Raw genomic sequence first — 16,774 nt, 5'->3', positions numbered from 1 at the left:
AACCATATCCATTTATATCCTGGAAGAAAATATAATGACCAACTCTCAGATCTCTCATTGTCTACAGAGAAAGTTATTGCATTCAAATCTCACTTTCCTAAACCAAGAAATCTAGTCCACTACAGTGCTTTGTGTACTTTTAGGCAAATATTGTCTAAAATAGAACTGAGTATGCTAGTGGATGGAATCAATTTTAATATCATTTTTAAAAAGAAAGGAAACAGAATATCTTCAACTTTTTATTGTCCTTAAAACTATCGTTCACATTGTTTCACAAGTAAGGGAAGACAATACAAAGACCATTTAGATATGAAATGCATAATCCAAGAACACCTTTCTTTGAACCAGTGGGGCACTGCCACTGGCAATGAGAATGTCGTTGCTTGAAATAATCATATATTCTTCCATAATTTAATATGTAACTGAGACATACTGTTAAAAATATCAAGGAAGAAGTCTATCAAATGCTAAGTAATTATAGAAATACTGCTGGAACAAATGTATTCAGAAATGGGGTGACCTAAGGGATGAAGGTTAATGCAAAGGCAAGCAGCCCAAAGAACAAAGGCTTTAACTCTCCTGACTGGGGTACTTAAGAAGCAATCTTAAACCTCTCCACTGATCTGGTACAAGCATAACCTATGTGGCAAGCTACAGTTCCTAGTTGCTTCTTAGTGATGCTCTAGGGCTAAATAAGATAAAATTTATGTGCTGTGCTTTAAGCTCCATTGAGGAAAGGCACTGAATAAACTTAAGGATAATTTATGAATCCTGAGCTTGCAGTAGTCACTTCCAACTCCATCTCATAAAAGGAAAAAAATGGAAATAGGAGGCCAGTGCTGTGTGGTTGGTAAAAAGCTCAACAAACTTTGGGCAATGATGATAAGCCAAACAAGACCATTTTATACACGTAAGAACCTTGTCTAAACCAGGAGAATTTCACAAAAACCTAACGCCTTCCATTTCCCAGGCAATAGTTCACTGGCAGAATACCTGGTATATGAATCAGAGAAGTGTGCTATGGCAGTCATAGTCTGAGATCCAATACTTAATTTCCTTTTAATTTAGCATAATTATTTTCATAAAATTTTATGGCTCTCCTCCAGTGGATGTGCTTAGCAAGAACTGCCAAAATCCTGGATTCTCTTCAGAGTCACATCCCTAGGCCAGCTCCTCCTTTCCCCTCCCCTGATTTCCAGTCGCATTTTACCTTCTTCCTTACACCACTTAATCGGTGTCTGACTCTTTTCTATTAGTCTGTATTGAAGAGAAGGGACAATAAGAACGTACTCTGAAAATCTGAACAGGAACATGAATTTGGAAGTTCAATCTAGAAAATTGTTCCAGCAAGTCGTGGTGATTTGAGCTACTTTAGGTCTATTTTAACAACAGCCATCCTATCGACAGCTTGCAGTATAATTGAGTTACATCAAGTAAAGTTAGTCAAGACAAGTAGCCATATCACTTAGAAACTGTGCAGGCCTCAACTGTTCACCAACCAGTTTTCCTAAACCATTAAGTGACTGAACAAGTCCCATTTCCAAAGCCATAATTCTACACTTTTATCAAACACTTTCTCTGACCGGCAGGAATGTGTTTAATATGCTGTTTATGTAAGCCTTAAAAACTTCAGCTGATTTTAAATGTCCAGATATAGGAATGAAACAAGGAGAATCTTCTAAGTCTAAACTAAATCAGAATGATTCCTCTAGAGAAAAGACATGGAGGTTTCCAGCACCCTTAACTGCTTTTTTGAAAATGCAAACTAAGGTGATATCAAGTCATGGTTAAGGCGGAAAAGGTAGCTGCCCTTCAGGAGTTTATCGATTCAGAGAGGAGGAAGTCAAGGGGAAAATCACTCTCCACTGACTAATGCACTGAAATTGTTTTCCTCATGATGGTGCCCCTGCATTTTTCTCCCCTACATTCCCATAGTTACAAAAGGACATAGTGTGTGTGTGCGCGCGCACACACACACACACACACACACACACACACACACACATTGTTTAATGACAAATCCCAGGGATGTAAAATGGCTTCCTATGGTTAGCCTGAATTTGTCATTATGCTTTTGAGATTTTCCTATTGACCAGCTTAACCTAGAACCACACATACAAGGAATAATGGGAAGGGGGGATGGCTATTTTAAAAAGCAAAACTGCCAGGTAAGCACTTTAAGGCTGTTGCAATTTTATCCTGCAGACACACTCTCTAATAAGACATGGAATAGTTTCCTTGAAAGGACAGAGTTCTGAGGATCGAAAACATAGTAATGCTCTTTCTTATAAACTCTTTAGAAGAAGTCTTGAAGAGTAAACATTATGTTTCTTTGGGCTATGCAGGGAAGTTTAAATTCAGTCAATAGATTCTAACATGTCTTTAATCAAGAAATTTTTCAAAAAGGATTTTTAAAAGAGGTAACTGAGCCTCAATGTGGGGTTTGTCCCTTTGCACTCAAGGGGAAGGAAAGCCATACGTTCCTAATAGGGAATTAGAAAATCATTTTTTTTTATGCCTACTCATTTCAGAAATAGGAGAATGCACATATATGAGGATAACAAGACAACCAGAAATTAGACTGAAGAGAAGCATCTAGCAGACGATGTAATTGCCAAGGTTTGAACAGAATAGATCAAATTTTGGAGATTTTGTTTCCTACTGTGCCTGCGGTTGCATGACTAGGAGTTTTGACTTCTTCTGGGGCTTACAGATACAGCCTTGTCTTACTATTTGATAAACTCAAGCCTTCACCAAGCAGTCTTTTCTGCCAGCTTTGTTCATTATGACTTGAACAGGGCAGTGGGCTACATCAGATACAGGCTATGAGGCGTGTTTTCATCCCAAGAGACTCCAAAGCTGAAGGCCAGAACTTCATCAAATACTGTCAAGTAAGGATTCAACCTATTTCTGACTTAACCACCTTAGAGTTAATCAATGCTATGACGGGATGGTACAGGAAATCAGACAGTACAGGAAGACCTCCCAGGTAGCCTCGCACATGTCCACACCACTGAGGGTTGCTAGTGTAATAGGCTGATTTTTTTTCGGGATATATTCTACCTATAGGGCCCCTGCAAAGCTGTAGATTAAACTGGTACCTACCGCTTAGCTGCAACTTATACACTAAACTGGACAACAGCAACAATTCAGCAAACAACATTTTAACAAAAGCAGCCTGGAGACTTAATTGGCTTTCTAAAGAAACATACGTGATTCGATTTTTTGTATTCCATTTTTTTAAGTCTTACAACTTTGAATAATGTTTAGATCTAAGCAATACTCAAATACCAAAGATGCGTTACAATAAACATCTTCAGGGGAACATAGGCCTAAAGCAGTAGGTGATGAGCACCACGCAGCTCTCTCAGGATGGCAGGAACCAACAGTCCTGCTACCAGAGTCGGCAGGATTCTGCGCCTCTGTTCATTGTAGAATTGGATGGACAATTAAAAGCTTTCTGGAATTCTTCAAAGTTGCTAACTGCACCATTGACCCTGAAAAAGATATGTCATAGTCCATGTCATTTAACTCTTACAAATCAACAGGTTCTGAATAAAACTCTAGCAACCTATGGCTTGATAAAATAGTCCATTCATTTAGTCTATTTACAAGGAGATAACTGAAGTCCAAAATGGTTAAGTAGATTTCCAAGAAAATTAACAGAGCTGAGACTAGAACCAGACAAATGCTATTAGTCTTCCAAATATCTTTACATTCCTATAAACTGTAGGGTTTACAATTCTAATAAATTGTATATATGGTGGTACATTGCTATAAATTTACAAATTCCTACAAACTAAAATTTACCAATACTTAGCTTTTCTAACTATTTTTTAATTTAACTTTTTATGGAACATATAACTGACGTAGCATATACACATTTAAAATGTAAAGTTCATTGAGTTCACATGTATACATCCATGTTATTACCACTCAGATCAAGACATGGGATATTTTCAGCACCTAGAAGGCTCCTGCGTATGCCCTAACAGTAGTACCTCCAAGCATAACTACTAGGCTGACCTCTGTGGCCACAGATCAATTCTACCGGTTTTTTAACTTCACATCAGTGGATCACACTGTACGCACTCTTTTCTCTCTGATTCCTTTCACTCAGTATTACGTCTGTAAGATTCATTCATGTTGTTGCTATCTCTAAATTATCTTTAAAGAACTCATTCAATCCACAGAAACACTTTCTGTAAATTCCTATTATGCTTGCAGGCTCATATTTACCTAGAATTTGGTTCATGCAACAGTAAACTAATGAACGGTGTCTAGTTGCTACTGATGAGTAATGCTTTACTGGAGTTAGCTCCAAAATCTGGTGTTCTTGCAAGTTCCCTGCTTGACTGCAGTAGAGACTACAGATTCCTACTCAGCACTTTGATTGGAACTGCCTTTTGAAAGTGGTATTTCCATTGTGTGAATTCTGCTACACTCAAAATCTACAGTTAGTGCAGATATCACTAACAAGCTAGCAAAAAAAACCCACCCCCCTCATCTATTTCTTACTCAACTGCATGTTCAAAAGGCTGACTAGAGATAGCATTCTTGGTCAATCACTTTCTTCCCTAGTGATTTTGTTCCCTGTGGGCATTTGAATGAATATATCGGCTTGTAATTCGAAACCCCCATAACCTCTTGTGTGTCAGCTGGGATGAAAGAGTTAGACACAACTGAGGAACTGAGTGCACATGCGCACACACACACACACACACACACACACACACACACACACAGGGAGGAATGCAGATTTCACACACGGTATGATTCACCCTGGGCAAGTGTGAAGGATCAAATTTAGCTGACAGGTAAGTGCACTCTGAAAATTATCAGTTAAAATCCAACATTATAGGCAACAAGTTAGTGAGAGGAACTTAGTTTCTAAGAACTTATCTGTTGAGTAATTAATCTACTGTGTGATTTCATCTGCATCATTTGTCAGTGGAAGCACAGTTTAGCCTATTAGAGACTGTCAGCATTCTTGACAGTTTATTTCAGTGGGGGAGAATTTCTAACATATTGATTAGATTTTTATGCTATGGGGTAATTTAGAGTCAATTTCTTAAGAATTTCTAAGGCAAGGTTTTGGGAATAACATTTCAACATATCGAACTTTTAGATGACTTTCCTACAATATGCTAATGGATTCATTTAAACATTACATATAAAGATACCAAGAAATAATATGTTCTGAGCAAAGAACAAATAAATACAAATTACTGTGTTTCTTGGATTTACTATTATAACTCTGTTCCTTAGGACAGAAAATTTCCCTCAAACTATGCTAGAAACCTAATATGGGGTAGGTAATAGTAATCTTAATTTTATTTTTACTTAATATTTTATATGTTCTGACAATTAAGATGGTAATTCATTTCCCGTCATATATAAGCAACTGTTTCAAAATAAGACTCAAACTAAAAGCTAAAACGTAGTGCTTTTGCCTCTAGATATGAATTACAACAGCTAAATGCCACCATATATCCTCCTTTGTGTTCAGCGCTATTCTGTAAGCGGGCACTCATTCATGTCTGTTGGCTGGCTGCATGAAAGAACAAGAGGCATTAAATAGGATATTCCACAACACAAATTAAACCAGAGCTCTAGGTGTTTTAAGGCATAGTACATAAGAGCTCATTTGTATCTAAAAAAAGACTTTTTTGGTCAATATTTTTTAAAAGTAGGTGGCTGGATAAATCAAACATGCCAGTTTATGGAGCAGCCATGGTGTACTCATGGCACCCATGGATTGCTGTTTTTCAAAAACTGGAAGATAATAAGTGGGAATTACTACTAAAGCTATGATTTGGATTCTAAATTACCTTTGGAGTCTTGTATAGTCTCATAGATCTCTTGATACTAGAGATGTGTACAAAAGCCTACTACAAAAATTTAGGTGAGAGAATACTGGCTAAACCAGCTTCCTACTAATTAAAGAAAAGGCGCTTAGTTTCTGCTTGGCCAGATTTTTTTTTTTTTTTTTTTTTTTGTCTGTGAAATGGCGCTATCACTGTTCACAATGCAGGCTGTTTTTCAGATCACCTATTCGTAGAGCCCTGGGATGGCTGGGGAAGAGAGGAGGTGGAGATGCACAGTTAAAAAGTCGTGTCACCCATATGCCTATTTACCTAAACTGAGGGGGGCTGTGAGCACCAACTTGGATTTGTTCTCGAGCAGCTTCTGGTCTGTAGGAATTGCACCTCACCTAGAAGAAAAAACATCCCAATGATTATGCTTTCATTTCAATCACACATTGTCTACTGCCTTAACTGCTTCAAATCACACGAAGAGTAATTTGGGACTCGATGGATGACAAGCTGTTTTAGTAGATCAGATAAACCTTCATCAGTACTAACATCTATTATTCCAATCCTCAGAGTAGGTTTTATCACTGTGAATACTTTCACTATTTGAGTAAATTAAGACAGGTTTCCAGACAAATGCTTTAAATGAAGAGAATAACATGTGTGTCCAGGAATCAACCAATGTATTCATTCAATTAACATAATGTTTGGAATAGCCGTTATCAAATTTAACCATATTCATTTGAATCAGTAAAATGAATCACTCATCCATTACTGAGTATGGTCATAAGCGGGAAGGATTTTGCACCCTGGGTGCCTTGTTTGCTTCATCCTAGTTCAGTCCTTGGATAGGAGGACACTGTCCCATCCCCTTTGAAGTTAGTCATGGCTATATGGTCACTTGCTCTCACCAATGAAATGTGAGCAGAAGTGACATATGTCACTTCCTTGGGGAAGCTTTAAAAATCTGGCAGAACTTTTAAGAGTATTAAAAACAATTTAGGATGCTACATTAAAGGCCAGTGCACATTTCCTCCCTACTCCTTCCCTATTCCTGTAGTAACCATGGAAGCACCTGCAAGATAAAGACTCCAAAACCCAGGTCCTGAGTAGTAACTATGAGCAGAGGCCCACTGCTGACCCATGTTACACATGGAACATGAACAAGAAGAAAACTTTTCCTTGCACTGCTTATTCATGTACCATAACCTACTTAATCCTGATTTGAAGTGTATCTTGAAATATGATATAGCTTGAAGTATGAATAGAACCAGGACACATGAATATGATGGGGGGAATTCCAAGTGGAGGAAAAAATGGAAACAAAGACATATTTGAGAGGAAAGAAAACAAGACATTCAGCTTGGCTGGACTGAGTGGTGCATAGTGGGCAGCAATGGGAGACCAGGGAAGGGCGAGGATGGGGCCAGATTTCTGGCCTGAGCAAGTACTGAGCAAGAGGCTACCATATTTAGGTTAACGTATTGCTAATCCTGTTTTACAATACTTAAATATTGTTAATGAGCATGAAGGGAATTAAAAATATATTTTCAAAAGATTTACCTGGCAGGGGCACAGGAGTAGGAAGAAATGAGAGACTAGTTCGAAGATTATTTATGGGCCCCAGGAATGATCTCCATGAATGTCCACTGAATGAGAAGCAATGAGAAGAAAGAAGGAGGATAAGAACATCTAAGGAAAAACTGACAGAAACTATGGGGATAGAGGCAGCAGCAAAGGTGATGCTACTGCTTTTGGAGAAGATAAACCATCTGTGGTTTATCCAAAGTGGTTCTGAATTTGACTCTAAAGATGTTTCTGTAATGGGAGTACTTAACTTCCTCAGAAGCTAGCTAAGGTGAAGTTGTTTCTCACAATCAATTCCACCTCACTTTTTCTAATGTTATTTCTTCTTGCATTATTATATAGTACTGTCTTTGCTTCATATATCATTTAAGAGATTTCTAAAAACACATTTTTGTTCTTACCGTTTTCCTAGTACCTTCTCAGGAGACAAAATAATTTTCCTCCTTATGAGCAGACTTATTTCAGTGCACAAAAGGTTGAAAATCTCATTCTGCCAGTAGGGAAAAGCTCTAAGAGAAATTTCTCATTAGTAATATAAAATCACTTGCCATTTTTCTTCTTAATCTCTTTAAAGTAAGTCATCTATAGTTTGGAATTTTATTTGGAGACATTTCAAAACTGACTGCAATGTTAATATCAGTTAGTTTACTTCATCTACTAAGATGGAACTTAAGTAAGTAAGTAAGAACCTAAACAAGAACTGATGGACCTTGTACTTTGTCCTCTAGAGCATGGGACAGCAAACATTTTCTGTAAAGGGACAGATAATAAATATTTTAGGCTTTACAGCTTAAAACTGTAGCACAAAAACAGCCATAGACAATATGTAAAAACCATGGCTGTTTTCCAATACAAAACAGACAGCAGGCAACATATGGCCCATGGGTCCTAGTTTGCCAATCCCTGCTCCAGAAAGTTCTATCTATATTTGCATGCTTATTTTGGATATCTGACCCAGTACTAACCCCAAAGAAAGTCTCCTTAATTGAACTGTGTTAACCTCATCTTTTTCAAGCAATTCGTCTAAAAACGTCAAGTGTCTTCAATATACCCAGCTTCTTTGTTGGATGCTATGGAGATAAATAAGAAGTGTATGAAGATACACAGGCTAGATGAAGATGCACAAGCTATGAAGATAAAAATCTTCAACATTTTGATAACAAGGTAACTGCATAGTGAAGAAGATAAGTGCAAAGGAGTTGGAGATGTTTTTTTTTTTAATGAGAACTGGAATCCATAGGGAAGTTTGTGGAAGATGTGGAAGAGGTAAAACTTGACATGGATCCTAAATGGTAAGGATGGAATTGAATAATCTGAGGGGGAGAAGTACAAAGAGGGTCACTTTGCAGAAGGCAAATCTAAAGCAAAACCAGAGACAATGATGAGCATGACATTGTAGAGTGGAAGTGAGGACACCTGCCGAGCTAAGGGTGAGTCTGGTGGAGCTATGGGGATTTAGAGCTGGTTGGGTAGAGTTGTATAAGACTGAGGAGAACTCTGAAAGACATTTGATCTCAATGTGGTAGGCACCTGGGAGCCACTGCAGTTCTTTCAGCAGGTCAGCTATGAAATAAAAATGGTATTTCAGTGGCATGTAAGACAGACAGTGGTGGAAAGAAGCCAAATCAGGAAAACATGCCATAAGGCTGTTGGGATAATTCAAAGTAGAAGAGATGGAGGCTTAGTCTACAGATGACGAGACAAGGTAATGGGGAGAAAGAGAGGCTGAATCTGAAGAACAGTGAATGGGATGAAACATCAGCTTTTGAGACACGTGCCATATAAATGAGGATCCTGATCCTGAAGTCGCTCAGTTGTGTCCAACTCTTTGCGACCCGTGGACTGTAGCCCACCAAGCTCCTCCATCCATGGGATTCTCCAGGCAAGAATACTGGAGTGGGTTGCCATTTCCTTCTCCATAAATGAAGATAGATCAATCAAATAAGACCTAAGAGTCCAGGTTCTCTAACCAGGAAGATCCAAAGGCTGACGGTGAGGGTATGTTGATAGAAGTCGGAAAACTAGAAAGGAGAGTCACTTTGTTGTTGATTACACTTTTGCTGATGTCAGGTTGATAAATGATCATTTATTTAAGTGTCATGTCAGCTTTAAGAGATAACAAAACCCAGACAGATGAGAATCCTTTAACTGGAGTCAACTGAAGAAGACATGGAAATTAATGAGCTTGCTGCTAAGTCACTTCAGTCATGTCTGACTCTGTGCGACCCCATAGATGGCAGCTCACCAGGCTCCTCTATCCTTGGGATTCTCCAGGCAAGAACACTGGAGTGGGTTGCCATTTCCTTCTCCAATGCAGGAAAGTGAAAAGTGAAAGTGAAGTTGCTCAGTCCTGTCTGACTCTTAGTGACCCCATGGACTGCAGCCCACCAGGCTCCTGGCGTCCATGGGATTTTCCAGGCAAGAGTACTGGAGTGGGGTGCCACTGCCTTCTCCAATTAATGAGCTTACTGAGGAGTGAATGAAAAGACTTAAGAACAAAAGATTGTATTGAGGAAAACCTCTGTCTAGTTTTGAGCATTACAGATACAGATTTGCCTACTGTGAGGCCATGCATCAGGAACTTCATCAACCCAACCCAGACTTGTTTGAAAATGAGGCCTACATATTTGTGACATAAACTAGGGCAATAACAAACAACAACTGGCACTTGCATCATTGGCCAGATACTCGAACTCAGAATTGTGCCTTATTTAGGGCACATCTTCTTTCAGTTTCTGCTCAGAGAGCCCATTAAACTCGCAAAAGGGTGATATGACTCTCACCTTTGCTGCTGTTGTTTGCAGCTCTAGTACTCCACGTGTTCATTTGGCAGTTGGGAACATAGACTTGAGGGACCCGCAGGTTGAGAGTGGTGGGATCAAGTCAGCAAATGAGGTGAAGGAGGAGAAATGCAGGAAACGACAGAGCCAAGAAAGACTCTAGAGAACGAGTCACTAGAAATGGTTACAAATAGTATCAAATACATTAAGAAGTCAGGATATACTAAAGAAATATCAAGTGAGTCACCACAGGGCTGGTAACTCACTTGATAAAAACACCAATAAGCCTCGATTCAATCCGTTAATTAATTATATCCCATAGAACAGGAAGAACATGAAATTTATCCAGACAATAAGCAGCAAGATATAATTTCAGCTAAAATCAAAAGTTATATCATTAAACTTTTGTTCCAGACCTTTGACCCAGGAAGCAAGCCAAAGTCCCACATTTTATCTCTGAGGCCCCTTCCTCAGTCTTACTCACATGAGCATAACTCATGAAGAAAAGCTGGTTGTTGGTGAATTCAATGCCTGGTAGGAGAGGCTCCTCAACTCCCTGCCTCTTGTCGTTTATCCATTTTCTGTAAGCCTGGGGAGAGAAGTAGAGGAGGTGACCCTCTGCAATAATGGCTTTCCTCTTTCCTCCTCCAGTACAGATATTAACTATATCCTCCCCCACGTGCAAAATGTATCCTGTCAAGCTTTCCTTTAAGAAAACCAACATCTGGAAATGCAAGTCAATGGTGTGTTGCTTAACAGTGAGATGGGTTCATCTGCAAAAAGACCATTCGCTCAACAGATACCAAAGCAGCTGGGCCAAAGTGGGCACATGTTAAGTAACATCCTTTCCTCCCCCCGCAAAACAGCTATTCTTTCTATTCCTACCAGGGAACAAATAAATCTAACACAATGGCAAGCCCTATGGAAATAAATCTTGGGGCCAATCTATCAGCAAATTTATTTATTTTGCCAGGTAAGAGAGAAAACTATAATCTTCAATCACCATCATTTTATAAACTGAAGTATATTTTAATTATAATTAGAGGAAGAATATAACCTCAGAATAACAGCTTGCTCTTGCCACTGAATATATACAGCTTTATGAATACCTTTCTACATCATCCTTATGTGTTTTGCTTAACCACGGAGCAGGGGATAAGGAAAACATTATTATGGACTTCTACCTGGCCCACTATATGTGAAACACTAGCCTCTGACTGTAATTTAGAAGCTTAGTATTTTAAGAGAAAATTGTAAGGAGGGTTGCATAGAGTATACTCAAAGAAACTACGAACCTAGCCCCAAGAAAATTTCTGTGGCATGTTTTAGGACTACACTAAAAGTATCCTCTGAAAAGTATCTTTTAACTACATGATTCTTAATAACAAATATTACTGTTAGGGTGACTTTATTCTCCAAAAAGGAAAAGGAAAGAAATGCAGCTCTACTCATATAACAGAATATAACAGTCAGTGGGGAAATATAATTCAATTTACGGAAATTCACAGAATTTATAGAAATCTAACTCCTCAAGAAAATGCCTGTAGTGTAAACTGAGGTGCACCCAAATGGTTTTTTATAGCTTAATTTGTAAAATCACAGCAAACATTGCAGTGCATACCCTAAAAGCTTGTCGCAGCCCTCCATTATCGGCAATATTTTCTCCCAGTGTCCTCTTCCCCTTCACCTAACAGAAAGAAAAAGAAAAAATAAGAGTGTTTCACAGCCAACCATCATTCAGCAAGAGGCATAAATATGATAGCAAGAAAACAGTACCGTATTTTAAGGAGAAAATTGCATTCAATACATCAGAGGTAGTCATAACATATTATGAGATGGCAAACGAACCCCAGCAAGGTGCTCCTGAATATAATTTCTATTTTATTATGCTACACATTTCTTTCTCACCCATCTCTCTATTCTCACCAATTTAGCCAGCTCCAACAAAATGTTAACATATTCTGAGTGACTCTGGTTTAATGGAGACAAAATAGAAATGTCAACATACAGATTATTTTCTCTGATTAACTCACATAATTTGAGTATTCTTTTTAGTGAGCTTCTGTTTCCAAAAATCTACTATCCATACAGGAATAAGGTTTTAACACAAACCACTACCATTTTACCTTCAGCAATTTTCATGAAAAATTAAGAAGAGGATAGTTCTCATGGGGAACAAAAATCCAATAGAAGTGCAGACCACAAGGTCAAGGTTTGCAACATGTATGACAACCAGCCAAGCACAAGGAAGAAATTCTTCCAAACACTTGAAGATTATTTCTTAAACCCTTAAATAGGCTAGAACAAAAAGTATTCTAAACCAAGACAGCCACAAGCCAAACTCCAACCTCCTGCTTGTTTTTGTACAGGCTGCAGGGCCAGCCTGGGTTTTACATTTTTCAATGGTTTGGAAGAAAACAGAAAGAAGGATAATGTCTCGTGGCATGTGAAAATTATACAAAGTTCAAATTTCAGTGTCTATAGCTCAATTTCTATGGGAACACAGGCACGCTGTGGCTGTTTGCTTCCTACAGTGGCAGAGTTGAGTAGTTGCAACAGACCTTGCAACTCACAAAACCAAAGTTATTTACTGTCCGGCCTTTGACAAAGAGAGTTTGCCAATCCCCGTATCAGAGACAAAATAATGCCCTATAATAATAAAGAGGTCTATGTTCGAATCCCTAGAACCTGTGAAAAGATGACTTTCTGCAGCAAAAGGCACATTTAAAATATGATTACATTAAGGATCTTGAGATGGAGACATTAGCCTACATTATCCAGGAGAGTCCAGTGTAATTAACTACAAGCATCTATACAAATGGAGGAAAAGGAAGTTAGGAGAGGGAGTGTGTCAGGGTGATGCCATGTGACAAGACCTGACCAATCATTGCTGGCTTTGAAGAAGAAAGGGAGCAGGAGCCAAAGAATGTGGGCAGCCTCTAAAAGCTAGAAAAGACAAGGCAAAAGATTCTCTCCTAAAGCAGCCCTGTGGACACCTTGACTTGAGTTCACTGAGACCTGAGTCAGAAATACAGAACTGCAAAATAATACATTTGTGCTGCTTCAAGTCACTAAGTTTGTCGTGATTTGTTATAGCAGCAACAGGAGACTAATACACATAGTTCCGAATTTTCAAGCTACAGATCTTACCAACTCCTTATTTTTAAGATAGTCCAGTCACCTGGGTATCAGGAAATACCCATGAATAAGAACAAATCTTCAGAAAACACTCATCTCTATAAGCACCCAGGATCCTCCTAGCTTCAGTCCCCCAAAGTTAGCACTCCTGCTTTGCCTACCGTCTTTCTTTTACTACAGTCCTATGAGGCAAGTGCTGTTATCACCACCCTTTATTTAACCAATGAGGAATCTAAGGCTGAGAGTGTGCGTCACAGGTGTCACCTGGTGTTGCACCAGATCCCCTGTCCCACCAGGACTGTGAACCCATCCCAGCAACTGCTACAGGCTGAGGAAGATTAAGCTTAGCTTAGAGGAATCCAGTCCCCTGGAGCTTGCTGGGAGATGATACCAGTTACCTTTCAGTGTGCAGTGAGAACAGTCCAGCCCCTCATCCCAGGCTGAACAATTTCTACAATGCAACTCATGCTCCAGAATCCTCTAAGGGATGAGACTGAGGCTAAAATTCTGAAACCAGCATGTTTTCCTTGTCACCTTACAGGTTTCTCCTGAATGGCTGACTCCTTTATCTAAGAAACCCCTTCTCAGGCTCTGTTCTAATGGACCTGACCTAAGAGGGATGCAGTGAATTCACATTTCACAGGGATTCGAACTCAAGTAATCTCTGCCCAGAGCCTTTGCTCAGACAGTAACATCTGCCTGCAATGCAGGAGACCCAGGTTCGATTCCTGAGTCGGGAAGATCCCCTGGAGAAGGAAATGGCAATCCACTCCAGCATTCTTGCCTGGAAAATCCCATGGATGGAGGAGCCTGGTAGGCTACAGTCCACGGGGTCGCAAAGAGTTGGACACAACTGAGCAACTTCACTTTCACTTCACTTTATGTTACCTTCTCAAGTCTTAACTCCTTTTGACTCTACTGCTTCTGTTTCTAACCACTCGTGCTCAAATTGAATCTCCTTCCTTGTTCCTCTAAGCTTTTCTTTTAGAGGTCTGAGGAGTAGTTTTACCCTTCAGGCTCCTCCCGCTCTTGACCACCTCAGTAAACCATTCGGCCTCAAGGGTGCCTCTCAGAACTCATAGGCTGCTGAGAGCCTGTTTCTCTGATGCTCCACTGGAGCTCCCCCCAGTCCACAGCAAAGAATAACTCAGGCACAGAGGACTGGGCTCCACAGATGAAGCTAGAAAAATACAGCATGGCCCTTTATATCCACAAAGGAAGCCATCGCTTCTCCTCAGGGAATGAGAGCGAAGCCGTTTTCTGATGGGTGAATGGATTTATGCTGAGATAGGCATGCCCTTTCTAGCGTCCTTGTTGCAAAGGTACACATTTGTCAGAATTCAGTTTCGGTATCTGACACTTTGGCCAAAATGGATGTTGTACAACAGTCCCCGCCCAACTCATCACCCAGGTTTCAAATGATGTAAAATAAGAGAATGATATGGGAAGAGTAGGGGTTTTGGAGTCATACCAATGTAAGCTCTAATGTAGATTCTACCATGGGTTTTAATCTCTTTGAGCCTCAGTTTCCTCATATGTAAAATAACCTAGTAATATGAACACCTCTCAAACCATTATGAGGATGAAATTCATTCCAAGTGTAAAGTCTAATCTCCATGCCTGTATATAATTATCACCAGGAAATATGTATTCCCTTCCTCCAAGAAAATTGCTCTTCTATTGTTTTTTTTAGCCACTATTGTTTGTTCTCCCCTGGGATGGTGTACCTACGAGTATGTCACAAAGTATTAGGAATATTAAGCGTAATTCATTGAGTACTTATTGCATAGCAGGCATTGGGCTGGTGCTTTACGTTACCTCAGTTATTTAATTCTTATGACAAGCTAATAAAGAGTTAAAAAATAGTTACCCATTTCACAGATAAAGTCTCTGAGACACTGGAATGTTAAATAACTTGCCTAAGTTCAAAAAAACTTACACTCTGCGATTGGTTAAACCAAAATATGGACCTGTGTCTGACTCTAGAATCCTTCCCCTATGCTTTTCTTTCTTTTTTTTTAATTTCAAGAATACTTTGCTAGTTTTCTAGATGGATTTTCACCATGTGATAACCCCTGAATTGAAAACAGAAACACAAAAGTATCTGTTTTAGGTCTTCCCATGACATTGTTGTGGACATTTTAAAAATACATGGGCAGAGAAATGGCTTTCCAGGGCACTGATGGAGGAGCTAGAGATATAGACTCAAGGACACAGACGCTGCTTTCATGTTCCAGATAAGGAGTGCTCTCCCTTGTGCTGTACATAGATCAAGAACCAACAGAACCAACTCAGTGTTTAGAAACATTCCCTGTAAAAGTGCATGGATTTTTTACCTGAATTCTTCTGGAGTGGTGAAATATAGCTCAGCAGACTAGACTTGAGGCATAGTGAGGTTTCAGGTGCTCTCCCAGCCCCAGGAAGTTATTGGGTAGTGGACATGCTTAACTGATGTACCAAGAGACTCTAGGGAAACCCCGTGTACATACATCCATCTATCCTGGTTTTGTGGGGTCTCCTGCTCTTCTTAGGTGCTGTGCCCTTGACTAGACAAATTAGGAGCCCAAAGTTTTCACAGTGTTTTAGAGGATCTTCATGCAGACCCATAACCTACCAACAATTCTTCATTATTGGTCTCACTGTCAAATATAGTGAGAGAAATCTGTGTCTTATAATTATGAAAGCAGGGACAGAAAATGCAACTGGAAAACTACAAGAAAAAAAAAAACTAATAGTGGTGGAAGGGAATGGAAGCTAACCTGATCAAACCAGCAAAATAAGAAAAGGGAAAAGAAGTAATAAACAATGTATAGGAGATAAACTATACAGAGAAAACTGTAAAAATCGTATTTGAAAGCCTGAAACAAAAACCAAACAGATGGAAAGATATACCACATACTTGAACAACAGGACTATGACAGAAATGCCAATTACATGCATTTAATGTGATTTAACTTAGAATCTTGGGCTTCCCAGGTGGTGCTAGTAGTAAAGAAGACATATGCCAATGGAGGAGATACAAGAAACGTGGGTTTGATCCTTGGGTCAGGAAGATCCCCTGGGAGGAGGACATGGCAACCCACTCCAGTATTTTTGTCTGGAGAATCCAATGGACAGAGGAGACTGGCGGGCCACAGTCCATGGGGTCACCAAGAGTCAGACACACAACTGAAGCAACTTAGCATGCACACACACAACTTAGAATCATAATGGGATTTTCTTGGGGAGTGGGTAAAGAGTGGGTAAAAGGATCCTGGAATTTATACAGAGGTATATTTGCCTGAGAATGGCCAACCATATAAAAGAACAGTGAGGGAGAGCTTGTATTGGCAGATACCAGAAAAATCCATACAGCCACAGTAAAAATGCACTGGTACAGAAATAAACAAGTAGATCAGCAGACTAGAATATATAAACCAGAAATTTATCTCAGTATATATGAGATTCTAATATTTC

The 16,774-nt window shown here is 39.4% G+C and overlaps 1 protein-coding gene across 1 annotated transcript in view; it reads right to left on the bottom strand.

The window, feature by feature from the left end:
• Window positions 1-226: 226 nt before the first annotated feature.
• Window positions 227-16,774, bottom strand: part of PHEX (phosphate regulating endopeptidase X-linked) — a 207,919-nt gene continuing 191,371 nt past the window's right edge. The window contains exons 19-22 of the mRNA XM_004021961.6: window positions 11,802-11,867; window positions 10,665-10,769; window positions 6,138-6,214; window positions 227-3,497 (exon numbers count right to left, since the gene is read on the bottom strand). Of these exons, the coding sequence (XP_004022010.1) occupies window positions 3,395-3,497; window positions 6,138-6,214; window positions 10,665-10,769; window positions 11,802-11,867 (351 nt within the window). The 3' untranslated portion in view covers window positions 227-3,394. The remainder of the gene's footprint in view (window positions 3,498-6,137; window positions 6,215-10,664; window positions 10,770-11,801; window positions 11,868-16,774) is intronic.

The sequence above is a fragment of the Ovis aries genome, chromosome X, assembly GCF_016772045.2.
Source record: "Ovis aries strain OAR_USU_Benz2616 breed Rambouillet chromosome X, ARS-UI_Ramb_v3.0, whole genome shotgun sequence".
NCBI lineage: Eukaryota > Metazoa > Chordata > Mammalia > Artiodactyla > Bovidae > Ovis > Ovis aries.
Note: the sequence above shows the minus strand (reverse complement) of the source record. Positions and strands in the feature narration are given on the sequence as shown.